General features: G+C 43.4%; 1 protein-coding gene across 5 annotated transcripts in view; it reads right to left on the bottom strand.

Annotated features, from left to right (window-relative positions):
• Nucleotides 1–633: 633 nt before the first annotated feature.
• Nucleotides 634–27,454, bottom strand: part of LOC121584843 (vinexin) — a 54,463-nt gene continuing 27,642 nt past the window's right edge. For 4 of the 5 annotated variants that reach the window (XM_045225696.1, XM_045225697.1, XM_041900998.1 and 1 more), the window contains exons 4-20: nucleotides 27,120–27,198; nucleotides 24,195–24,331; nucleotides 23,889–23,952; nucleotides 23,459–23,494; nucleotides 23,274–23,355; nucleotides 22,777–22,891; nucleotides 18,054–18,182; nucleotides 16,651–16,761; nucleotides 15,717–15,775; nucleotides 13,432–13,520; nucleotides 11,615–11,676; nucleotides 4,896–4,942; nucleotides 4,493–4,607; nucleotides 4,271–4,396; nucleotides 2,836–3,422; nucleotides 2,587–2,693; nucleotides 634–2,411 (exon numbers count right to left, since the gene is read on the bottom strand). In XM_045225696.1, coding sequence (XP_045081631.1) covers nucleotides 2,350–2,411; nucleotides 2,587–2,693; nucleotides 2,836–3,422; nucleotides 4,271–4,396; nucleotides 4,493–4,607; nucleotides 4,896–4,942; nucleotides 11,615–11,676; nucleotides 13,432–13,520; nucleotides 15,717–15,775; nucleotides 16,651–16,761; nucleotides 18,054–18,182; nucleotides 22,777–22,891; nucleotides 23,274–23,355; nucleotides 23,459–23,494; nucleotides 23,889–23,952; nucleotides 24,195–24,331; nucleotides 27,120–27,198 — 2,007 coding nt within the window. In that variant the 3' untranslated portion in view covers nucleotides 634–2,349. The remainder of the gene's footprint in view (nucleotides 2,412–2,586; nucleotides 2,694–2,835; nucleotides 3,423–4,270; nucleotides 4,397–4,492; nucleotides 4,608–4,895; nucleotides 4,943–11,614; nucleotides 11,677–13,431; nucleotides 13,521–15,716; nucleotides 15,776–16,650; nucleotides 16,762–18,053; nucleotides 18,183–22,776; nucleotides 22,892–23,273; nucleotides 23,356–23,458; nucleotides 23,495–23,888; nucleotides 23,953–24,194; nucleotides 24,332–27,119; nucleotides 27,199–27,454) is intronic. The other variant, XR_006003767.1, reaches the window with a different exon arrangement.

Raw genomic sequence — 27,454 nt, 5'->3', positions numbered from 1 at the left:
ATTTATTATCTGCTTAATGTGGACAGATTTTGGGCGGAGTAAACCATCTCGCCTCTTCCTCTCCGATCACACTTTGCAATAAAATAGACAGTCCTTACAGAGATAGAGGACTCATCTTTGTATCTGTGCCATTATGGTGTCTGTGACAGGAAGGGCATCTCCATTTTAAAGTAGTAAATGTTCTTCTTCTTAGTTTGAATAAAGCATAAAGCTAATATTGGTGATTTACCACCACCTGCAGTGCTGGAGCCCTGAATCAAAACTTGTGTGTCATTCATTTATTGTAGCCACTAGATGGCGGTGATATAGCTTAAAGCCATTGACCATCCATAGCAAACACAATTTGAAGAACACAATGCTCTGATCATAGGCTGATCGCTCCCAACCCATAGGAATCCCCACCCAGTTGACTACTTTAAAATGGTGGAAACCCTCAATGGCAATGTCCAAGCTAAAACAGGTTATATCCAGCTAGAGTCCTCTATCTATCTCTATGACAGTCCTCCAGTTCTGAGCTTCCACCCCATCCTGAGTTTGAACTGTGATCTCCTTTTTATGAACTAAATAGAGGTAGGTTAGGCTACTTCACAAATGTCAAACAGCTTTGGAATCAATTTGAGTTACACATCAAAACCGTTTTATCATCATTCTGTATGGTTTATTTGAATAACATAGTGTGTATCATAGATAATGAGATACAATGTTTGGTATTAAAGGAAATATATTATATTTTTATCTGATACATGGTTAAAACCCTGTACAATCATATTTTGTTGCTAGAAAAGGTATGTTGCATTTTTACAATGGTATGAATGAACAAAGCAGATAAACATTTCAGTTGGAAACATCATGATAGGGGTTTGTAAAAGTCCATAAAGGAAAGGACTGCTTAATTGCTTACCATTGGCTTACCATATTATATTTTCCATTGGTTACACTTGCATGCACACCTCCGATTAGCTCTTTTAATGTATATGTAAAAGCAAATTAGTTCATTTGCAAAGCGGCAGATTATAGAAACAGTAGTAAACAAACACCGTTTTCAGTGGAAATGAGCTACCAAATCAAATGTACAGTAGCCCTAGGAATCAATCTACTAGTCCATCTTACTGTTCTGTCCTTTCCTTCTGAAATGTTTGAACACCATTGTGGGTTTTGATGTAGTAGTTGACAAGTAGGATTCTAGTTTTAGAAAAGAACTGTGCTCCAAAGTGAAGCAAAGTGAGGCATCTCTCTTTGTTATCCCATGAATCACGACCTAAAAATGCCAGAGGTTCCACTGAATTGATACAATTGATGTAGCTCCACTTCTGTTTTGTCAAGACTTTCCATGTTGCATTCACTTGGGGGTTATGCCAACATATTTTGTAAAGATACCTCCTCTTCTCTTCTCCACCATTTTATTCAACTTCCACTTTGACACTCAACACTTCCTCTGTTCTCAACAGAAATACAAACTGCACAACTGGCTGGCTGAATCATTGTGCTTCATTAAATACGTAAGTAGCTAACAATAACACACTGAAGGACATGAATACATTGTTTTTATCTGCTGCATACAGTACTTATACAGTCTTTAACAAATGGAGAATCAGCTAAACTATTTTGCAACTAAGCAACAAATATTTTATGGCATTGTTCAAAGTAATAGTGTAAGTGATCCCTTCATGTATATTGGACGGACATATCAGTTCTGTAGCCTTGGACTCACACAGGACGTTTTTATAGATCTGAAATCAAAGTGGAGGAAGACATTTCAAAGGCAACATTCATTGTCATTTCGTTATAGAGAACGTCACACTAATGATATTCTCAGGCATTTGTGTCTGTGATGGCACTTGGGTGACAGAAAGAGGAGTAGGTATGTGCTAAGGAGAACACTCCGTAAGAGGATTGCAGGAGGTCCATTGCTGTATAAAGGCAGTAGCTCAACTGTGCTGAAGGAATGTCATTTGAGTTGTCACCATAATAAATGATTGTAGTCAATGAGGACAAAGTTATTTCTTTACACCTGGAACACTATCATCATCAGCATTCATTCTATCCATTCAAGCAGTGTCTGTGAAAACTCCAAGTCTATTCAGTGATGGAACACACATGCTGGGGATAAGGTGTCAAACCACACGGTGTTCCTACCTCCAGCTCCACACTGGCCAACAGCTGTGGTCACTGGCTGACGTGAACATGCAGACCTGACTTAACCAGGTTGGTGAAAGGGGGAGGACAGGGGGTGTTGGGGTCAGGAGTTGATCATACGGCTGCTGGAGTGATCTGATGTGCTGGTTAAAGCAAGCTGGTCTAAATATATTTCCACAGGTGGTGGTGGAGTGGACAGGCAGAGTGAAGCAGTTACACTGGTGTCACATAGTTCCCTGGGAAAGTCCCAAAGGCATGTGTCCTTTTTGACGTACCTAAGGAAAGAGCAGAGCACATAATAAACCAAATGGTTGTTTTCTCATACTGTACATCCTACAAATACTGTAAGAAAATGAGTCATCTAAATTCATACCTGTAATGTCATGTGATGCCCAATAGAGGGCGCACTTAATTTGTCTTCTGAACGTAAGGTTTGTATAAATTCCTTACCTACAAACCAGCCATCATCACACTTCTCCATCACTTGTACTATGTCCCCCTCTCTCAGTTCCAGCTCATCTTTGTTCTGTGGTTTGTAGTTGTAAACTGCCTTGTATCTGAGTGAGAGAGCACAGGCCAGGGTTTTGGATTTGATTAAGGGCCAGATTAATAGACTGTGGCAATGAAGAATGAGATAAGACAGTACCTCAATCACGTTATATAAAATCACATTTTGATTGATTACAATTTTTTACTCACGGTTGGTGCTGCACCACTGTTGAGCCAGCATTGTTGGTCGTTTGTGGTTTGGGGGTATTGGTCAGGGCTGCTCCTCCCCTGTGGGCAGATGGTGATATCTGATTGGATGGTGAAACAGCTCTGCCAATGGAGTTGTGCAAAGCCGGGTGTGCTCCTCCCCAGTGGTTATTCTGGGGGGTGGGGAAGGCAGGCCCAGAAGTGGGGTGTGGCCAGTGACTGGGTGCTTTTTTGGATAGAGAGGGCTGGGGGGATGAACGTGAATGGGAGGCTACTGTCCCATGGGGTATGGGTGAGGACAGCTTCAGGGGGGAGTATCCTGGTTCAGGGCTGCGGGAGGAGGGGGTCAGACTCAGAGGCGAGCGGGTCAAAGGCGAGCAAGGTGAGTGTAGAGGGCGTCCTGGACTCATTGGTTCTGGGGATGTGGGTGACATGGGGCATGCTGGGTAGTCATCCGAGGATGATTTGGTGCGGGGTAACTTGTTAACCTGGACGTAGTTGGTGGGGAAGATGCCACTCCGGCTGGTCCCTGGGATCCGTCCCTCCAGCCACCTGTCATCCACACGCCTGGTCACACAGATCACCTCGCCCTGAGACAGAGAGGGGAGCACAGATATGGTTCATGACATAAGTACCATAACTCTCACTTAATTCAGATCTCAGGTACAGTAGTCGTCCAGTGTTTCCCCTCTATCCATTTAGCAGCGGTGGCCTACAATCCTGTCTCAGAGCTCTACGGACAATTCTTTCGACCTCATGGCTTGGTAGTTGCTCTGACATGCAGTGTCAACTGTGGGACCGGGAGACAGGAGTGTGCCTTTCCAAATCATGTCCAATCAATTGAATTTACCACCGGTGGACTCCAATCAAGTTGTAGAAACATCTCAAGGATGATCAATGGAAACAGGATGCACCTGTGCTCAATTTCGAGTCTCGTAGCAAAGGGTCTGAATACTTATGTAAATACGTATTTTTTATTTGTTCTTTTTTAAATTTCTAAAAACCTGTTTTCTCTTTATCGTTATGGGGTATTAAGTGTAGATTGCTGAGGAACATTTTTTATTTAATACATTTTAGAATAAGGCTGTAACGTAACAAAAGGTGGAAAAAGTCAAGGGGTCTGAATACTTTCTGGAGGCACTGTATATTTCTGCCGTGACACGCTTTTAAATAGTCGTTGGCTCATTGACTGGAAGTCTATGGGAACCGCTACCCTTTCCACCACTGCTGGGGAAGTGGTTTTATAGGGGAAACTCTGTTGTCAATATCTATCTAATGTTGCAGGGTGTCTCAGTGAATTAAACCCACGCAATGTGAGAAATACGGTATAGGTACAATACTGTAAATGATTAAAGATTGGAAATGAGAATCAACGTCCTAAAGATATAAGTATTAGCGGGCTAACGATTGAATAGAGAGTACATAGTAGGATGCTCACTTTGCGGAAGGACAGCTCAACAGGCAGGTCTGCAGTGAAGGTGAACAGAGCCACTGCCTCTCCATAATCCAGCACCTGGATGGTTGGAGACTTGATGGGCGTGGGCTTCTCTGTAGGAGGGACAATCTGGGGGCAGAAATTAGAGACGGGTGAGGTTCAGAATGACAAGTGGAGCACTTCATATAAGATCCACGCTCAGAAGTTAGATGGATGCACACCAACCTCCACATAGGTTGTGGGGAAGATACCGGCTCTCCCATGATGCTCTCCTTCAAACCAGTTGGTGTCTACCTGCCGGTGGATGTAAACTATGTCCCCCTTCTGTAGAGACAGTTCCCTAGGAAGAGGAGAAGAAAGGTCAGACTATGGTATGAAAGACATCCATTAGATTAAAGGAAGAGGTCTGCTTTTTTGTAATCCTCTGTTACAAGGGTTTGTTTCTAGTAACTCTATGTTAACATTTACGTTATTGGGCTTGCTGAGAAAAACAGTTTGGTCCAATTACATTTGGCCGCCCTAAATGTGATATAATTACAGTGTGTGCTTCTTTTTACTGACAATATCGGTCAATGGATGTGTGAGAGAGAAAACTGTTTGCAGGCGATCAGTAGGCATTATAACTCACTTGGGTGACTGAGCCTGGAAAGTGAACTTGGCTCGTGCTGCTTTCATCTACATAAACACAAAACAGTTTATTGGCAAGATTGAAAGGAAGTCTGCTTTTCACAAGGGCACAGGCGTGTTTCTCCTTGCAGTTGTTGATAGTTATAGCAAGATCCTAATCAGGGCAAGTTCAGCTAACAGTGGCTAACAGAAAATAAAACAATACACAACATGTCCAAAAGTATGTGGACAAGCCTTCAAATTTGTGGATTCAGCTATTTCAGCCACACCTGTTGCTGACAGGTGTATAAAATCGAGCACACAGCCATGCAATCTCCATAGACAAACATTGGTAGTAGAATGGCCGTACTAAAGAGCTCAGTGACTTTCAACGTTGCACCGTCATGGGATGCCACCTTTCCAACAAGTCAGTTTGTCCAATTTCTGCCCTGCTATAGCTGCCCCGGTCAACTGTAAGTGCTGTTATTGTGAAGTGTAAATGTCTAGGAGCAACAACGGCTCAGTGGCGAAGTGGTAGGCCACACAAGTTCACATAACGGGACCTCCGAGTACTGAAGCGCATAGCGCGTAAAAATCGCCTGTCCTCGTTTGTAATTCCAAACTGCCTCTGGAAGCAACGTCAGCACAAGAACTGTTTGTCAGGAGCTTCACGAAATGGGTTTCCATGCCGAGCAGCCGCACACAAGCCTAAGATCACCATGCGCAATGCCAACCGTCGGCTGGAGAGGTGTAAAAATCGGAGCAATGGAAACACGTTCTCTGGAGTGATGAATTACGCTTCACCATCTGGCAGTCCGATGGACGAATCTGGGTTTGGCGGATGCCAGGAGAACGTTACCTACCCGAATATTCTGACTTAGAATATGTGGACAACTACAAATACCTAGGTGTCTGGTTAGACCGTAACTCTCCTTCCAGACTCACATTAAGCATCTCCAATCCAAAGTTAAATCTAGAATCGGCTTCCTATTTTGCAACAAAGCCTCCTTCACTCATGCTGCCAAACATGCCCTCGTAAAACTGACTATCCTACCGATCCTTGACTTCGGCGATGTAATTTACAAAATAGCCTCCAACACTCTACTCAGCAAATTGGATGTAGTCTATCACAGTGCAATCCGTTTTGTCACCAAAGCCCCATATACTACCCACCATTGTGACCTCACTACATATTTGTCGCCAAACCCACTGGCTCCAGGTGATCTATAAATCACTGCTAGGCAAATCCCCGCCTTATTTTAGCTCATTGGTCACCATAGCAACACCCACCCGTAGTATGCACTCCAGCAGGTATATCTCACTGGTCATCCCCAAAGCCAACACCTCCTTTGGCCGCCAATCCTTCCAGTTCTCTGCTGCCAATGACTGGAACGAACTGCAAAAATCTCTGAAGATGGAGACACTTATCTCCCTCACTAACTTTAAGCATCAGTTGTCAGAGCAGCTTACCGATCACTGCACCTGTACACAGCCATTCTGAAATTAGCACACCCAACTACCTCATCCCCATATTGTTATTTATTTTGCTAATTTGCACCCCAGTATCTCTATTTGCACATCATCTTTTGCACATCTATCATTCCAGTGTTAATACTAAATTGTAGCATTTCAATTTTGGTGAATCTCTTATAAAATGGGTCAAAATCATGTATAGTAACCCTAGGTGTAAAATAGTAAATAATGGCTATTTCTCAGAAAGTTTTAAACTGTCAAGAGGAGTGAAACAAGGTTGTCCACGATCGGCATATCTATTTATTGTGGCCATCGAGATGTTAGCTATTAAAATCAGATCCAACAATAATATCAGGGGATTAGAAATCCAGGGCTTAAAAACAAAGGTGTCATTGTACGCTGATGATTCAAGTTTTCTTTTAAATTCACAACTAGAATCACTCCACAGCCTCAGAGGATATAGATACATTTTCTAACCTCTCTGGATTACAACCAAATTATGACAAATGTACTATATTACGTATTGGATCAATAAAAAATACAATTTTTACATTGCCATGTAGTTTACCGATAAAATGGTCTGATGGTGATGTGGATATACTCGGAATACATTTCCCAAACGAAATAAATGATCTCACTTCAATAAATTATAATAGAAAGTTAGCAAAAATAGATAAGATCTTGCTACCATGGAAAGGTGGGTGCCTTTCAATTTGTGAAAAAAATCACCCTGATTATCCCAGTTTACCTATTTGCTTATGGTCTTGCCTACGCCTAGCGAACTGTTTTTTAAATTATATGAGAAAAAAATATTCAATTTTATTTGGAACGGCAAGCCAAACAAAATTAAACGGGCCTATTCATATAATGAATATGAATTCGTAGGACAGAAATGATTAAATATTTAAAGCATTAGACCTATCACTAAAAGCTTCAGTCATACAAAAGGTATACTTAAATCCGAACTGGTTCTCTAGCAAATTAGTAAGATTGTCTCACCCAATGTTCAAGAATGGCCTTTTTCCCTTTATTCAGATTACAACCACTCACTTTCAGTTATTTGAAAAGGAAATAATCTCCCAGATATCACTATTTCTAAAACAAGACATAGAAAGTTGGTTGCAATTTCAATTTAATCCTCCAGAAACGACAGAACAAATAATCCAACAAATATTGTGGTTAAACTCAAATATACTAATTGACCCAAAAACTTTTTTTTTTGACAAAATGTTTAAAAAAGGTATAATCTTTGTAAATGATATCATCGGTAGGACTGGTGGAGTTATGTCGCACATGCAGCTAACAAAAACATATGGAAATGTCTGCTCTATCCAAAATTACAACCAAATAATTGCAGCCTTACCGCAAAAATGGAAGAGGAAAGTGGAAGGAGGAGAAAGTAAGGAACTTGTCTGCCGGCCTTGCATTAAAGAACATAATTGGTTAAGGAAAACTGTGATAAATAAAAAAGTATATCAGTTTCATTTAAGGACCAAAGGATTGACAGCCGTCCCATATAGATTGCAAAATAGTTGGGAAGAGATTTTTGACGTACCGATCCCATGGCATAGTGTTTATGAACTGATACGCAAAACGACACCGGATTCAAAACTTAGAATCTTTCAATTTAAATTATTATATAAAATTCTTGCTACCAATAGAATGTTATTTATATGGGGGATACAATCTTCCCAGCTCTGCAGATTTTTCTGCGAAGAGACAGAATCATTAGATCATTTGTTTTGGTACTGTCCATTTGTAGCTTGTTTTTGGACACAGGTCCAGGAATGGCTAAAGGATTGCAATATTTACCTGGAGCTAACCCTGCAGATAGCACTACTGGGTGATCTAAAAAGTCATAGTCAATCGATCAATAACATAATAATACTATTAGCAAAAATGTTTATTTTCAATTCACAATCTGTAGAAACAATGAGAATAGAAAGGTTCAGAACATTTGTAAGACATCACAGTACAGTTGAAATATATATGGCAAATAGAAATCCTATATGAATGGTGTTAAAAGATAGATGGGAGATGTTGAATGGAATTGAAGGATGGGACTAATAACAACTAACAACAACAAGATAACTAATAATGTAGGCACGCTGTGTCCATAATAAGTGTATGGGTTGTAGGTTGGAAGCTGTTGTGAAGGAGCACAGTTAGAAAGATATGGCATATAGAAGCAAACCGGATGGACATCATGAAAATGATCGGAGAGGTTGAGAGTAGAAGAAGTTCAGGAGAAAGAACAAACAAAATGTAATTATTGTAAAATTGACTGTGTCCATAAAATGTAGATAGTGGGTATGGGCTGGAAGTAGAGGCCTAGGCGTTGTTGTTCACTAGTTTACTCCAAGTGGGGAAAGGGTGGCGGGGTTGGAAAGTAATAAAGGGGAATATATATATATATTTAAAGGATATGTATGTGTATGTATGTATGTATGTGGGTGTGTATGTGTGTGTATATATGTGTGTATATGTATATGTGTGTATATACAGTGGGGGAAAAAAGTATTTAGTCAGCCACAAATTGTGCAAGTTCTCCCACTTAAAAATATGAGAGAGGCCTGTAGTACACGTCAACTATGACAGACAAAATGAGAAAAAGAAATCCAGAAAATCACATTGTAGGATTTTTAATGAATTTATTTGCAAATTATGGTGGAAAATAAGTATTTGGTCAATAACAAAAGTTTCTCAATACTTTGTTATATACCCTTTGTTGGCAATGACACAGGTCAAACGTTTTCTGTAAGTCTTCACAAGGTTTTCACACACTGTTGCTGGTATTCTGGCCCATTCCTCCATGCAGATCTCCTCTAGAGCAGTGATGTTTTGGGGCTGTCGCTGGGAAACACAGACTTTCAACTCCCTCCAAAGATTTTCTATGGGGTTGAGATCTGGAGACTGGCTAGGACCTTGAATACCAGCAACAACCTTGAAATGCTTCTTACGAAGCCACTCCTTCGTTGCCCGGGCGGTGTGTTTGGGATCATTGTCATGCTGAAAGACCCAGCCACGTTTCATCTTCAATGCCCTTGCTGATGGAAGGAGGTTTTCACTCAAAATCTCACGATATATGGCCCCATTCATTCTTTCCTTTATACGGATCAGTCGTCCTGGTCCCTTTGCAGAAAAACAGCCCCAAAGCATGATGTTTCCACCCCCATGCTTCACAGTAGGTATGGTGTTCTTTGGATGCAACTCAGCATTCTTTGTCCTCCAAACACGACGAGTTGAGTTTTTACCAAAAAGTTCTATTTTGGTTTCATCTGACCATATGACATTCTCCCAATCCTCTTCTGGATCATCCAAATGCACTCTAGCAAACTTCAGACGGGCCTGGACATGTACTGGCTTAAGCAGGGGGACACGTCTGGCACTGCAGGATTTGAGTCCCTGGCGGCGTAGTGTGTTACTGATGGTAGGCTTTGTTACTTTGGTCCCAGCTCTCTGCAGGTCATTCACTAGGTCCCCCCATGTGGTTCTGGGATTTTTGCTCACCGTTCTTGTGATCATTTTGACCCCACGGGGTGAGATCTTGCGTGGAGCCCCAGATCGAGGGAGATTATCAGTGGTCTTGTATGTCTTCCATTTCCTAATAATTGCTCCCACAGTTGATTTCTTCAAACCAAGCTGCTTACCTATTGCAGATTCAGTCTTCCCAGCCTGGTGCAGGTCTACAATTTTGTTTCTGGTGTCCTTTGACAGCTCTTTGGTCTTGGCCATAGTGGAGTTTGGAGTGTGACTGTTTGAGGTTGTGGACAGGTGTCTTTTATACTGATAACAAGTTCAAACAGGTGCCATTAATACAGGTAACGAGTGGAGGACAGAGGAGCCTCTTAAAGAAGAAGTTACAGGTCTGTGAGAGCCAGAAATCTTGCTTGTTTGTAGGTGACCAAATACTTATTTTCCACCATAATTTGCAAATAAATTCATTAAAAATCCTACAATGTGATTTTCTGGAAAAACATTTCTCAATTTGTCTGTCATAGTTGACGTGTACCTATGATGAAAATTACAGGCCTCTCTCATTTTTTTAAGTGGGAGAACATGCACAATTGGTGGCTGACTAAATACTTTTTTTCCCCCACTGTACATATATATATATATATATATATATATATATATATATATATATATATATATATATATATATATATATAAATAAAAAAAACATGGGGGATTGGAAGTGATGCAGACAATTACATTGATGGAAGTTACAATCTATCTGCAATATTAAGCTGATCTACCCCACCACCCAAAAAAAAAAAAAAAAAGAAGAAAACTAAAATACTAAATTGCAACTATTTTGCACTATGGCCTATTTACTACCTTACCTCCATAGCTTACTACATTTGCACACACTGTATATACAATTTATATTGTTTTATTGACTGTACATTTTGTTTATGCCATATGTAACTCTGTGTTGTTGTTGTTTTTATCGCACTGCTTTGCTTTATCTTGGCCAGGTCGCAGTTGTAAATGAGAACTTGTTCTCAACTGGCTTACCTGGTTAAATAAAGGTTAAAAAAATAAAAATAATGCATAGTGCCAACTGTAAAGTTTGGTGGAGGAGGAATAATGGTCTGAGGCTGTTTTTCATGATACGGGCTAGGCCCCTAAGTAAGGAAGGAAGGAAAATCTTAACACTACAGCATACAATGACATTCTAAACGATTCTGTGCTTCCAACTTTGTGGCAACAGTTTGGGGAAGGCCCTTTCCTGTTTCAGCATGACAATGCCCCCGTGCTCAAAGCAAGGTCCATACAGAAATGGTTTGTCAAGATCGTTGTGGAAGAACTTGACTGGCCTGCACAGAGCCCTGACCTCAACCCCATCGAACACCTTTGGGATGAATTGGAACGCTGACTGCGAGCCAGGCCTAATCGCCCAAAATCAGTGCCCGACCTCACTAATGCTCTTGTCGCTGAATGGAAGCAAGTCCCCGCTGCAATGTTCCAATATCTAGTAGAAAGCCTTCCCAGAAGAGTGAAGGCTGTTATAGCAGCAAAGGGGGTATTTAATGCCCATGGTTTTGGAATGAGATGTTTAACGAGCAGGTGTCCACATACACTGCATGGCCAAAAGTATGTTTAATACATACAGATTCCTTTCAGAGCACAAAAGCTAAAGCACTAAAGCCTACTCCTCAAATATAATAGATCAATTTTCACAATTTTCTGACATTGTGTACAATATACACAGGTACCTATAGTAGTTGGATATCCCACACCAAGAAAGAGAAATATATTTACCTGCTTCTCTTGTCTCTTGGGTGGGAACTCCATGGCTTCAGGTGCAGGGGAGAGGCGTTCTACTGTAGAACAGCATGAGGAGGTGGAGAGAAACATAGGGATTAGTGAGGAAACAAGACAGATGGGTCAAAAGGGTGTAGGGCATTCCACGGTAACAGAATTGCACTGAGACTCAGATTTTTTTACTTTAAATGTATGCCAAAAATCATTTATTTCAAAGTTTAACAAACCAAATAACTCTATGCACAAGGACTACTTTTAACCATTTACACTGAACATTTTCCAAAAACACATTTACTGGAAGAACTGTGTAGATGCAAAGTTTGGTAACAGAATTTCGGTAAATCTCCCTCAGTTTTTTATATGACCACGTTTTCCAAAAACTACCGCACGGAACAGTAGAGTAGTGTAGAGTTCAATACAGTAGAGTACAGTTCAGTACAGTAAAGTAGAGTATAGTTCAGTACAGTACATTATAGTGTCCTCAACTCTAGTTTGCTCTACTGTGTACTGTACTGAACTCTACTTCATTCTATTCTACATTACATTACAGTACATTACAGTACAGGACTATACTCTACTTTTCTTTACTGTGCTGTGCTGTGCTGTCCAAACTTGTGAAACACAGACGTCTATGATTGGTTCAGATTTGGTCTGGTCTGGACCAAATCTGAACCAATCATGGACATCTATGTATAATTGCCTTAATTTCTCTAAAATATAGATTATTAGCTTTCATTTGACATGCTCAAATGAACTTCACATGTTGGTGCTCATGGGTCCTTTTACATGACTTGTAGCAGAATCACAATGTTCATCAGGATATTTTGTAAAGCCTCCCAATCCAGCTTTTGTTTCTTTCAGAGTGTAATTATATCAAGTCAATGGGAAGATATGTAAACATTGAACAAATCCTCTCCAATTGAATGTATGTTATTGTAGCCCTTTCCTGTAGTCAAATGACCTAGTGGCCTCAAGGGTGGAATGTTATTAATATTTGTCATAATTTCATAATAACAAATAACAAATCCAGTGTTTCTATGTCAAACAATTTTGTTATTTCTGTATATAAATATTTGGATGTAAACTCAAAATTGAATACATTTCAACTCTATATCTGACATGGTACAGGTGTCTTATTTTTTGTAAGCCCATAACCATGTGTGTGAGGTCTATACTTTTGTTTAAAGTAGATTTGTTTAAGACTACCAAGAAACACTCTGTGTGACCCTGATTTAGCCCAATTAAGTAAAAGGTTATTAAAGAAGCCAAACTTTTGGGCCGGCTCTTGGACTAATCTCCAAGAAAAACTGTTTGGTAAAGCTAATCTATAATCAAGACTTCCGGCCCGCAGTTCCTATTTTTTGTGCTTCCTTCCCACCCTAATACTACAGATCTTTCCATACTAAAAGTAAGAAACCTCTCCTCTCACTAACCCAGATCAGTTTCATATCAAACAGATCAGGAAACAAGACTACAGGAAATCACAAGGAATCACAAGACTTCAACAATAGTCCCATATTGAATTACTGTATTCCATTAGTAGAGGCTGTTTTTCCATGGACTTTTCACTGATTAGATTATATACAGTACACTACAGTATATACATTACATTATGTACATTACCCACTTTTAAATTAAGCAAGTCCTATTACAGCATTCAAGTACATAGTACTATTATGTCCAACCTACTGTTACTAGTCTTTACTGAGCCATTTTACTGAGACTGCATGTTGAGTGGCCTATCCATAGCACCACTCTTTCTGATTGAAGGTTTTCTTGTAAGGTTTGGATCCAGGATCAACTCCTAACCTTACCATGTGTGGGACTGAGGGCTTCCCTCTGAGCAACAGCTGATGTGGGTACAATGGGACGATGGAGAGGTTGCTTTGCATCAGTCAAGGAGCTGGAAAAAAAATCACAGAAAAAGATAGCATGTTTACTTTATGTCTGTATGCTCCCACAAACTCCTGTCAATGAGATCTTTCCAAATATTAACAGCCCACATGGTGGAGCTCCACACTATATGAGAGGACAGAGTGCTGTGTGCTGAAGTAGACACATTTGTCATGCTGACTTGGCCTCTGGCCACAGCTGCTGGTTTGCATGTAAAGAGCAAATAAAGATGAAACAGATGCAGAATCAGATGACTCAAGCATGAGAGAGGAGACTCTGGGGAACTTATAGTCATCATCATAATCACTGACATTATTACCATGTTGAAATGACAGGGAAACATCATCCAGGGTCTTCCAATAAAGTTGAAGTTAAAAACCATAGCAGCATGAGCAAATAACTGTTATTATTAAACAAACATGTATCAGAGAAAGTGCATTAGATCAGTAAACAGTTGTCCACTGTCTGAACCAGATAAACACAGTGACAGAGAGGCATCACACCTGTCTGTTGATCCAGTCAGAGTCTGGCAGCTGGCTGCAGCCAAGCAGGAGGCCAGGACAACAGGAAGCAGTAAAAACCTGCCATATTCTTACTGTTGTATGTTTCCATTTTACATCTCCTTAGCAACCGGCGTGGTAACTGGCCCCTGAGGCCTCGAGATAGGAAGGGGGTCGCTGGGCCAAAACATATAAGCTCAGTTTAGCAAACAACAACTAGGAGAAAAACTGTCTAAGAATGTATTACACTAGATAAGGTGCCCTCTTGAACTGACAAATATTGGACTTCAACTTGTTAAAGGTATATAGCTCAACTTAAGTATTCTATAAGTGTCTAGGCAGCAAGAGTACAGTTACTTTGCCAAGTTTTTTAATGTCTTAACTAATAGGGAACCAATGACTGTAAAGACCGAAAGGTCGCTGGTTCTAATCCCCGAGCCGACTAGGTGAAAAATCTGTCGATGTGCCCTTGAGCAAGGCACTTAACCCTAATTGCTCCTGTAAGTCGCTCTGGATAAGAGCGTCTGCTAAATGACTAAAATGTAATGTAAATGTAAAAGACTAATTTATGGCAACAGTAGTGAGATGGACAAGATTAAGAACATGGGAGTTAGGCCAGGGGTTCAACCATTAACCTGTCCTGGTGTTACCTCCCTCTGCAGATCACACTGGCTCCATGCTGTACATTGACAGTGCAATCTGGGATCATTCTGAAGGATATCTTTAGAAAGTCACAAGATTCTGAATTGGATTATCTTTTAGAAACTGTTTTGTTCCTAATTACTGTAGGATGGTTATTTCACATGCCTGCAAAAAGGCATTGACTGCAATAATTTGAATTTAGTTTTCAAGACTTGCTTCATCTGTCTGCACTGGTTATCAAGCCATGGTCTATAGACTCTTCAATGACCAATCTGCCAGTGCACAGACACAGATACAAGCCAAAGGAAGAGGGTCCCCACTGGGCACAGACTTCAATTCCACGTGGGTTCAGCGAAATGTAATTGAAATGATGTGGAAACAACATTGATTCAACCAGTGTGTGCCGAGTGGGTTTCACCCATTAGTACCAAGACAACAGCAATCCAAATGGTTGTAAACAGACTTGTAGATGCTTAGTCATTGAAAACGCATCAGTCATTCAACTGTAATGACCAAGTAAAAGTCTCAATGCCATTGACGTGTATCTTATAGAAACAACAGGTGGATTTGTTACTCATAGCCAAGTGGTATGAGGTGTCAGAAATGTGTTGCCTTTGTGGGACAATAAAGTTGTAAAATACTTTTATGGTCTGAAAACAAAGCACAATTAATGTCAGAGACCAACTGGCAGATATTTATGGATTTTAAAAAAGCACAAGAATGGCCTCAATGATTGGAGAGGCTAAAATATTTGCGGAGTAAATATCCCCTCTGTTATGAGCAAATCAAATAATGGAGTGTGAATGACATGGTTTTGAGGACACATATCAATAACTATAGTAGCAGTATGCAACAATGAACAGTATAATAACTGTTTCCTGAATCGACAATAATCCCTGTACATATTTCACAACATCAGGAAAGTGGTACAGCTACAACCAATGACCTACCCTGTACAACTTGAGACATAGTTTTACTGTTTGGGATTTAAAAAAAACATTGTATGTACAATCACACCAACACACAGAGCCACAGCTTTGTGCCGACCCCGACTCATAACTCACCTGTTGTCCCGTGTTGTCCCTGTCCCTGCAGCAGTTCCTGGATCAGCATTCCTGGCGCCCTGGAAGCAGAGATCACATTGAAGGCTGTTCTCTCTTGGAGGAAATCTCACAGATACTTAGACAGAGCAAAGGCGGTGACCACTCCCAAAGGAGCCAGAGGAAGAGAGAATTCCCCTGGGTCCTACACTCCTTTGAATACAATGATAAGATTGATAACGGTATTTTTATCTGTGGTACCTTTGATTGAGGAGTAACAACCACATACAGCTGATGATTAGATGAGGTGCAAATTAAGGTTGTGAAGAGAATCAGCATCAACATTTGAAGAGTGAAATCAAATCTTTGAATTCAGCAAACACATACAAGGCATACAAGTAGTGCGGCAAACAGTTAAGTTCTTCATTGAACTGAACCTCCATTTCTTCTGAAAGAGAGTGGGAAAAATCTAACAAATGCTTGTTGGATTTGCAAGCAGATTTAGATTTGTGGGGGGTTTGGAGGCATGTGATTTGAGGCAGACACATCCAAGTGCAAGGCCGGCAGGCATGTCCTGGGGGTGTGAGCAGGGTCACAGGGCAGTGTCAGGGTTGGCATGCAGGGCTGTCTGTCTCAAACAGTCCTCACAGGAGGGGAGATGCTCCATAGCTGGAAGGGACTGTCATCAACAATAACAGATATAGACTAGTCTATTGAAACTAGGTGAAGGTTCTGGTATATGATTGGGGAAGTCTTATTCCTGTATTGTAACACAGAAAAGTTATGACGCTGTCTTTGGATAAGCCCTGCTTATGATAACAGGGATTTATGATATTGACTTATACATGCAAGTAACCAGACCTCATTGCTAGAGGAGTGTGAGAGAGAGGAGGGGGTTACAGGCAGGGTAGCAGGGAGGAGTGTTGCTTCAGCAGAGTCACAAGATGGGCCTCAGTACCTCACCCCAGCCTCGCCGAGTCTGTTTCTTCTGGGAAAGCCTCCTCTCCAGGCCCTGGATGTCCGAGTCCAGCTCAGCCTCAAAACAGCTCAGCTCAGAGAGCAGAGACTCCTGGCCAATGCAGCATGGTGGATGGAAGGAATTAATCAGTCAAATTAAACACTATATATACAAAAGTATGTGGACACCCCTTCAAATTTGTGGATTCGGCTATTTTAGCCACACGCGTTGCTGACAGGTGTATGGAATCAAGCACACAGCCATGCAATCTCCATAACCAAACGTCGGCAGTAGAATGGCCTAACTGAAGAGCTCAGTGACTTTCAACGTGGCACCATCATAGGATGCCACCTTTCCAACAAGTCAGTTTGTCAAATTTCTGCCCTGCTAGCGCTGCCCCGGTCAACTGTAAGTGTCATTACTGTGAAGTGGAAACGTCTAGGAGCAACAAAGGCTCAGCCGCGAAATGGTAGGCCACACAAGCTCACAGAACGTGACCGCCGACTGCTGAAGTGCGTAGCGCTAAAAAAGAGTCTGTTGCAACACTCACTACCGAGTTCCAAACTGTCTCTGGAAGCAACGTCAGCACAAGAACTGTTCGTCGGGAGCTTCATGAAATGGGTTTCAATGGCCGAGCAGCCGCACACAAGCCTAAGATCACCATGCGCAACGGCAAGCGTCGGCTGGAGTGGTGTAAGGCTCACCACCATTGGATGCTGGAGCAGTGGAAACGCATTCTCTGGAGGGATTAATCACACTTCACCATCTGGCAGTCCGACGGACGAATATGGGTTTGGGGGATGAAAGGAGAACGCTACTTGTCCCAATGTATAGTGCCAACTGTAAAGTTTGGTGAAGGAGGAATAATGGTCTGGGGCTGTTTTTCATGGTTCGGGCTAGGCCCCTTAGTTCCAGTGAAGGGAAATCTTAACGCTAGAGCCTCCATACTCAACTGGCGGACCGTGGACCAGATCCGGACCCAGAACAGGGTCAATACGGACCGCAGGCCTAATTGCCCAACATCAGTGCCCGACCTCACTAACGCTCTTGTGGCTGAATGGAAGCAAGTCCCCGCAGCAATGTTCCAACATCTAGTGGAAAGCCTTCCCAGAAGGGTGGAGGCTGTTATGGCAGCAAAGGGGGGACCAACTCCATGTTAATGCCCATGATTTTGGAAGGAGATGTTCGATGAGCAGGTGTCCACATACTTTTAGTCATGTAGTGTGCCACCTAATACAGTAATTCTCTAAGTTATTGTTGGCTCCATAATTGCATACTCTTGGTACGATTCAATCTGTCCATGCTAAGTTTTCCTTATTCTTTGCTAGCTCATTAAAACAATCACTGCACTTGGCCATCATGGTCAAGGTTATGACAGCTATCATATCACTGTGAGCACTCACCTCGAAGGCGGATGGCTTAGACGGCTTCTCTATGGGGGACCAGGGTTTTTCTGTGGGTCTGTGCTGGGGTGGCTGTTGGGCCGGCTGTAAGGGAGGCTGCTGGGGCTTCTGCTCCGGCTGACCCTGAGGCTGGGAAACACAAAACATAAAGATATGTAACAGTTGGTTATAGTAGACGTATAGAACAGTAAACGACTGTAGCGGTTACATCCTTATAGGTTACTTATAGCCCTCCCATTTGATCCAACTGGTCCACTTCGTTTACTCTACATCCACAACAACAATGTAACAGCCAGACGAAACAGAACTCATTCCCTCATTAAGAAGACATACTGTATGTCCCAGTTACTGACGCCAGAAATAATTGCATCAAGCTACACTACTTTAAAAGGGTAAAAACTCTTAAGAAACCTTCAACTGTCACGCCCTGGCTCTGGGGACTCTTAGATGTTGAGCCAGGGTGTGGATTTTCTATGTTTAGTTTTCTGTGGTTTTTGTTCTAGATCGTTTATTTCTATGTTGGCCAGGGTGGTTCCCAATCAGAGGCAGCTGTAGCTCGTTGTCTCTGATTGGGGACCATACTTAGGCAGCCTGTTTTCACTAGTCATTTGTGGGATCTTGTTCCGTAAGGTTTTGTGTATAACCTAGGACTTCACGTATCGTTTGGCTTATTGTTTTTGTTCGTGTGTTAAGTACGTTTATTAAATAAAGAATGTACGCTTATCACGCTGCGCCTTGGTCCGCTTCATCTGTCGACGATCGTGACAGAAGATCCCACCAAAAAAGGACCAAGCAGCGTGTCCAGGAACAGACAGCCTGGACTTGGGAGGAGATCCTGGACGGGAAGGGATCCTGGACTTGGGAAGAGATTCAGGCCGGAATGGATTGCCGTCCTTGGGAGGAGACTGTGGAGGCGCGCTACAGAGAGGAGCAGCGGCATCGCAGAGGGTACCGGCCGAGGAGGAAGCCCGAGAGACAGCCCCAAGAGAATTTTTTGGGGGGGCTAAAAGGGTGGTTGGCGGAGCCTAGAGTTAGAGCAGAGCCAACTCCCCGTAAGGCTAGGAAGCGTGAGACTGGGCAGGCTCCGTGTTATGCGGAGCCACGTACTGTGCCGTGAGTGTTCCGGCACAGTCCTGTACGTCTGGTGCTAGCACCACGCACGTGTCGTGCTAAGATGGGCATGCAGCCAGGACGGGGTGTGCCGGCTCAACGCTCGTGGCCTCCAGTACGCCTCCTCGGTCCCGTATATCCTGCGCCAGTGCCACGTGCTGTAGCGCCAGTACGAGTGCACAGCCCTGTACGTCCTGTGCTGATGCCTCACACATATTGTGTGGAAATAGGCATTCAGCCAGGACGGGTTGTGTCAGCTCTCCGCTCCAGACCTCCAGTCCGCCTCCACAGTCCGGCCCGGCCCGTTCCGGCTCCCCGCACCAAGCCAGTGGTGCGTGTTCCCAGTCCAGCCCGGCCTGTTCCTTCTCCCGCACCAAGCCAGTGGTGCGTGTTCCCAGTCCAGCCCGGCCTGTTCCTGCTCCCCGCACCAAGCCAGTGGTGCGTGTTCCCAGTCCAGCCCGGCCTGTTCCTGTCCCTCGCACCAAGCCAGTGGTGCGCGTCGCCAGCCCGGTCCGGCCTGTTCCTGTCCCTCGCACCAAGCCAGTGGTGCGCGTCGCCAGCCCGGTCCGGCCTGTTCCTGTCCCTCGCACCAAGCCAGTGGTGCGCGTCGCCAGCCCGGTTCGCCTGTTCCTGTCCCTCGCATCAAGCCAGTGGTGCGCGTCACCAGCCCGGTCCGGCCTGTTCCTGTCCCTCGCACCAAGTCAGTGGTGCGCGTCGCCAGCCCGGTCCGGCCTGTTCTTGTCCCTCGCACCAAGCCAGTGGTGCGCGTCGCCAGCCCGGTCCGGCCTGTTCCTGCTCCCCGCACCAAGCCAGTGGTGCGCGTCGCCAGCCCGGTCCGGCCCGTTCCTGTTCCCCGCACCAAGCCTGTGGTGCGCGTCGTCAGCCCGGTCCGGCCCGTTCCTGCTCCCCGCACCAAGCCAGTGGTGCGCGTCGTCAGCCCGGGCCGGCTCGTTCCTGCTCCCCGCGCCAAGCCAGTGGTGCGTGTGTCCAGTCCGGCACGGCCCGTGCCTGTTCCACCGGTGCCTGGTCCGGCACCGGTCAGCTGCTCCACTCTGGAGTCAGAGCAATCCGCTCCACCAACTCCAGTCAGCGGATCCACTCCGGAGCCAGAGCAATCCGCTCCACCAGTGTCCAGTCCAGCTCCGGCCAGCGGCTCCAGTCCGGAGCCGGTAAGGTTTGGTCCACCGTCGTCGGGTCCAGCTCCAGTCAGCGGGACCAGACCAGGGGCGCAACGGGGAGGTGGAGAAAAGGTGGTGGTCACGCCCGGAGCCGGATCCGCCTCCGAGGCGGAATGCCCACCCGGCCCCTACCCTCTTGTGTTTGTGTTTGTGCCTTTGGGGGGGGGGTACTGTCACGCCCTGGCTCTGGGGACTCTTAAATGTTGAGCCAGGGTGTGGATTTTTCTATGTTTAGTTTTCTATGTTTTTGTTCTAGATCGTTTAGATCTATGTTGGCCAGGGTGGTTCCCAATCAGAGGCAGCTGTAGCTCGTTGTCTCTGATTGGGGACCATACTTAGGCAGCCTGTTGGCACCAGTTAGTTTGTGGGATCTTGATCCGTAAAGGTTTGGTGTGGTGTGTGTAACCTCAGGACTTCACGTATCGTTGGTTTGTTGTTTTGGTTTTGTTCGTGTGTTAAGTACTAATTAAAGATGTACGCTTATCACGCTGCGCCTTGGTCCGTCTCATCTAATAACGATCGTGACATCAACTTCCTAACCCTTTTTCATGTTCCTTGAAATGCCTTGGCAGAGTGAGATCCAGTTAAAGACAAAGTATTCTCTCAGCCAGTAGTCATCACCAGAATCGCAGGCCATGATGTCACTTAGGAGTGTAGGTCTGTGTTCTCTGATTGTGTGATTATCTGTACACAGGCTGGAGAGTAGTCTGTACCTAACCACAGATCTAGGATCAGATTACACTACCTCCAATCTTAACCATTAGGGGGATTAAAAATAGGCTGTGGCTGCGGATCCATAGGTAAGCGCCATGTTCCACCTTTCCCACCCCCCTGGATCCCCTGGAAAGATCTGTATCACGTTCTGCTCATGTGTTTCTTTACCTCTACTTTATGGACACATTTTTGTGGTCACCCTCCTTTCACATTTTTCACTGTCAATCGTGAATGATAATTCTTCAAGTTTTACCGGTGAAACATCCATGCACGTCCATGCAACATCTGCATGCCAACAATTTGATCTCAATCAGTTACATGTGAATATGCATTTAGATCTTTTTAGTTATGTACAGTGTTTTTTCGAATTATGTACAGTGGGCGAATTTTAGAGCAGATTGTTAACACCAACTGTAGCATACCTGTGTTTTGTTTCAATCTAAGCACATCTTTTTTGGCCCGCACTGTTGAGTTGTGGCCGCATGAAAGAAAAAGGAGCACCTTTCTCTACTATGAGTAGAGCAGTGACTGTGTGCAAAGTAGAGAATTCTGCACATGCGCAGAAGCTTCAGGACCTTTAAGCCCCGAAAAAAAACAAAAAAAACATGGATCCAGAAAAGTCGGATCCGCAGAGCCACTCTGTAAAAGATATCTGACCCTGTATCAGTGCGTTAACTTCTACCTAATCTAGAGAAGTCCAGGCTATGACCTCCTGAGGAAATGAAATAAGCCTCCACGCTGTGAAGCATTACACACCACAAGAGGTTAACAGGCACAATCAGTATCACAAGACGCCTGGGCCCCGTGGGGGACTCTACTTTGGCAGATGGGAAACACAGATTTATTTTCTTCCCACTTTGAGACGCCAGGCTCAATTTGTACCAGATCTGGGACGTGGTGACAAGAGCCATTCAAAACTTCAGCCCAGACAAACACAGTCCACTCTAAATCACTCAAGGTATTTTAACAGACATTCAGTACTTACAGGTCCACATATACACACACCACACACACACACGTATGGGCAGTTAAAAGAGTTACCTTACTTATTTTAGTAAGGGAAGAATAAGTTACCCAGGGAACACATGCATCACAAACAGCAATACTAACACTGTTGACCACCTGGTAGTTCACGGCAGTTCATGGTTAATAAACACTTTCTTCATGTTATTTTAATTGTTCCAAAAAATGATTGAGGAAAGACCTCGAAATTAAGAAGGAAACCGGAACACACCTGGTGTGGGTGTGCCATTGTACCAATGACCGCATTAACAAGTTCCTGATTACCTGCCGTGAGATGCTTGATTGGATCATTAAAAGTAGTAGGCTGCTCCGGCTGGAGACAGCATTACATACATTAAAAATTAATTATTTCCATTGTGCTCTCAACTGAGAAGCATTCCAGGATGTTGACACTAATCCTAATAGGAAAAAGATTCGGTGAACGCCGCCACAAGCAGCTCTTGAGGGCAGCCCACCCCCACACTAGTGAATACAGCACATAGGAAAACTCACAACAATAGTTCTGAGGGTAAGCCACAAATCTTTTGAAAACTTCAATGAGAAACAAGTTGTTTTACAATCAGGAATTTTGAATCTAACTCCAAGAAAATATGTGCAACAGTGCAACCTTTCAATACAAACACAAATGTCCAGGTGCCATCTAAATTCCATTGTGTAGTAATGCTCCGTGTTAAATTAAACAGAGTGTGAGGCTTTACCTGGCTCTGGACCTCTGAGGTGGTGCTCTGTCCAGGCTCAAAGTCAAATATGCTCCTGGGCTGTGGAGGGTGCCCCCATCGGTCTGAAAGCTTATCTTCAACCCCCAGCTCACTCCTGAAACACAATCCCCAACACACACGCAGACACAAACACACAACTTAATCATGGTTTCATTGTCAGTGTCTGTAGGAACAGATCCAAACTTGTCTATCCGGCACTTGTTTTTGTCTCTCCCCCCACTCCTTGCCTTCGGTCTGGGTTGGAATTCACACATATAGCCATTCACCCAATTACCAGGTTGGCAAAAGTTGCACGTACCTCGTGTTTCACAATGACTGACCATATGCCTCTGATGTGCTGTGAACTTAGTCATGGTTATACAGTAGTAGAAACAAACACATCCTAAAATTCTCAACAGGAATTTTACTGTTGTTTTAAATAAGGGTGTTGAACATGCACTCTTCCAGTCCTCGTCATCAGTCTCTCTCAGTCTCACCAGTCAGGGAGAGCTCCATAATTGTCCATATGGGTCAGTGTCTCCTGCCCATTGGCTGAGTCAGCAGTGAGGGCCCGACTCCCTGAGGATCAGTAGAAATTAGTGTTATGAAAGACTGGTCATCTATACAGAGTAGATCTGTTACAGTCCAGAAAAATGAAACCTGATATTTCCACTTCACTCACTTTCAGCAGACCATCGCTCAGAGTACTCGTAAGTTTCTATCAAATGGGCAAAGACAGCAAAGAGAGACAGGGATTTAGATAACAGTAATCATAGTAAGCCACAGATCCATCCTGGACATTCCTGTCATCTCACCCTGAGGACCTGAGTGCTGCCTGTTACTACCACCATGCATACACATAACCAGGAATAGACTACTGGTATACAACTGGAGATAAGGACCGGTATGAAGCAATAGATGTAGGATGGAGGTAGATATGTGGAGAAGTTGGAATGACTGGGTATAGATATCACAAAGGCTTGAGCTTTCTCTCCTCTCCTTGGAATAATCTGCCCTCTGGATCTGCTCTTTGGAAGCTGACATTGTTAGAAAGGAATTGTCTGTGTGGGCTGGTGTGTGAGAGAGAAGGGGAGAGGGAGGAGGGGTCATACCTTCTGGCTTCTTGTGGATCTGTCTGAACATGCTCCTGTACCAGTCTTTAGGCTGGTTCACACTCTGGTGTGAGAAAAGAAGGGAACATGACAATAACGGATTTATAGAAGTTTGTAGACTCAGAAGTTTCAGAGTACATAAATGAGAACATTTTGGCTCCATGTAAATGACAACAAGGAGCAGACCAAGGAGTTGTTCCTGTGTGAGTGACCCATTTAGGAAAAACTCTGGGCCCTAGGGCCATATGTGTGTAGTGACTCGTGAGCTCCACTGACGAATGGTGCTGTACGCTATGTTTATCTTACTGATCTGGAGGCGATGGGCATCCCTGTCTCATCCACTGGGCCGATCCCAGAGAACTTGATAAGGCGCGCCTCCCTCGTAGCAGCCCTCCGCGGCAGAGTGGAAGAGCCCCTGGTCTGGACTCCATTAGACAGACCCCCTGTCACAGAGAGACAGGACAGGTCTGTTATCAAAGGCAGTTCAAATTGTCCTCATTCTTCTATTACAATGGGGGAAAAAAGTATTTAGTCAGCCACCAATTGTGCAAGTTCTCCCACTTAAAAAGATGAGAGAGGCCTGTAATTTTCATCATAGGTACACGTCAACTATGACAGACAAATTGAGGAAAAAAAAATCCAGAAAATCACATTGTAGGATTTATTATGAATTTATTTGCAAATTATGGTGGAAAATAAGTATTTGGTCACCTACAAACAAGCAAGATTTCTGGCTCTCACAGACCTGTAACTTCTTCTTTAAGAGGCTCCTCTGTCCTCCACTCGTTACCTGTATTAATGGCACCTGTTTGAACTTGTTATCAGTATAAAAGACACCTGTCCACAACCTCAAATAGTCACACTACAACTCCACTATGGCCAAGACCAAAGAGCTGTCAAAGGACACCAGAAACAAAATTGTAGACCTGCACCAGGCTGGGAAGACTGAATCTGCAATAGGTAAGCAGCTTGGTTTGAAGAAATCAACTGTGGGAGCAATTATTAGGAAATGGAAGACATACAAGACCACTGATAATCTCCCTCGATCTGGGGCTCCACGCAAGATCTCACCCCGTGGGGTCAAAATGATCACAAGAACGGTGAGCAAAAATCCCAGAACCACACGGGGGGACCTAGTGAATGACCTGCAGAGAGCTGGGACCAAAGTAACAAAGCCTACCATCAGTAACACACTACGCCGCCAGGGACTCAAATCCTGCAGTGCCAGACGTGTCCCCCTGCTTAAGCCAGTACATGTCCAGGTCAGTCTGAAGTTTGCTAGAGTGCATTTGGATGATCCAGAAGAGGATTGGGAGAATGTCATATGGTCAGATGAAACCAAAATAGAACTTTTTGGTAAAAACTGAACTCGTCGTGTTTGGAGGACAAAGAATGCTGAGTTGCATCCAAAGAACACCATACCTACTGTGAAGCATGGGGGTGGAAACATCATGCTTTGGGGCTGTTTTTCTGCAAAGGGACCAGGACGACTGATCCATGTAAAGGAAAGAATGAATGGGGCCATGTATCGTGAGATTTTGAGTGAAAAACCTCCTTCCATCAGCAAGGGCATTGAAGATGAAACGTGGCTGGGTCTTTCAGCATGACAATGATCCCAAACACACCGCCCGGGCAACGAAGGAGTGGCTTCGTAAGAAGCATTTCAAGGTCCTGGAGTGGCCTAGCCAGTCTCCAGATCTCAACCCCATAGAAAATCTTTGGAGGGAGTTGAAAGTCCGTGTTGCCCAGCGACAGCCCCAAAACATCACTGCTCTAGAGGAGATCTGCATGGAGGAATGGGCCAAAATACCAGCAACAGTGTGTGAAAACCTTGTGAAGACTTACAGAAAACGTTTGACCTGTGTCATTGCCAACAAAGGGTATATAACAAAGTATTGAGAAACTTTTGTTATTGACCAAATACTTATTTTCCACCAATATTTGTAAATAAATTCATTAAAAATCCTACAATGTGATTTTCTGGATTTTTTTAAATCATTTTGTCTGTCATAGTTGACGTGTACCTATGATGAAAATTACAGGCCTCTCTCATCTTTTTAAGTGGGAGAACTTGCACAATTGGTGGCTGACTAAATACTTTTTTCCCCACTGTATATTTCAGCTGAGTAACAGTATGAACATTCAAGCTGTCTTCACCATCAGTGCCACTGGGTGGCAACAGAGTGCCACTGTGAATTGGAGTTTGTTTTCATTTATGAAACACTTTTATTATTTGTGTGGTTAATACCCCACATCGTATAATTTATTTTAGGGTGATAATAACATGATTGTAAAGGCTTGATTGAAGCTGGTTATAAAAAAAGAGGTGTCCTTCAGTGGTACATAAAGCCTTGACATATGAAACACAGTTATGACAAAATCTTTTAGCACAAGATTCAACCTATGCTCTACTTGGCCAAAACACTGTGAAGAGACTACATCACATACAGCATCATTCATGTCTCCCATGAGGGTACTACAGAGTGTTCAGTCTTCTCTTGCACCAAAGATCCCATAAAACGTTGCACATTCATCACTTTAAGATGCACTATGCAGAAAGTATTCCGCCATTTCCTGGTTGCTAAAATTCTAATAGTTCATCTGACAAAACAAGAAAGTATAGTGTAGAGAAACATTGTACCATCTAAACCGCTGTACCAAAAATATTGTATTTTCAGCTGGTGTACAAAACCGAAAGTAAAAGACTCAAAAACTAAACTTAAGAACTGGAAGCATAGAAATAGTGCACAAAGAACAGATTTACTGCTTCTTAGACTTGCTTTCTGTAACGTGTACGCTGGGAGTTGGGAAGCAAGTACAGGGAGTGCATTTCATGATAAATAAAACATGAACCAAAACAAGAGTAGCGTACAGACCTAAACACAGGAACAGAATCAATAACGCCTAGGGAAGGAACCAAAGAGAGTGACATATATAGGGGAGGTAATCAAGAAGGTGATGGAGTCCAGGTGAGTCTGATGAGGCGCAGGTGCGCGTAACAATGGTGACAGGTGAGCGTAATAATCAGCAGACTGGCGACCTCGAGCGCCGGGGGAGTATACGTGACACTTTCAATGAGAATGACAGATCTAAAACAAATCATTTCTTTGTGAATTTGGTCGGGTCGCCCAAAAAGTTACATATTGCAGCTTTAAACATAAAACATATTTAAATCAAACTCAAACTGTGATGCTCTATATTATCATCATTTCAAGACAATTCTAATCTTACCATTTGATTGAGCAGGGCCATAGTATGATCCAAAACGAAGGGGGTCAGTAAGAGGGTCACTCCCATTGACCTCTGAGACCTAGGATGGAAACCCAGTCAGTCCAATATAAACATCAGTTGGAAAGCATTTGACTGTGACTATTGTCTGTGGAAAATGAACAACAACTTAGTGTGTATTGCATTATTCAACACAAAGACAGGACCTCTATCAATATCCAGTACATTCCAATCCAGTGGCATAACATTGAACCTGTGATACTAGACAATTCCACAGGGAGAAGCAGCTGTCTGATGAATATGTCATGTGGTCTCTAAACCTAACCCAACCAGCAACC

Source organism: Coregonus clupeaformis, chromosome 16 (assembly GCF_020615455.1).
Source record: "Coregonus clupeaformis isolate EN_2021a chromosome 16, ASM2061545v1, whole genome shotgun sequence".
NCBI classification, from domain to species: Eukaryota; Metazoa; Chordata; class Actinopteri; order Salmoniformes; family Salmonidae; genus Coregonus; species Coregonus clupeaformis.
This window is presented reverse-complemented; position numbering and strand designations above follow the sequence as displayed.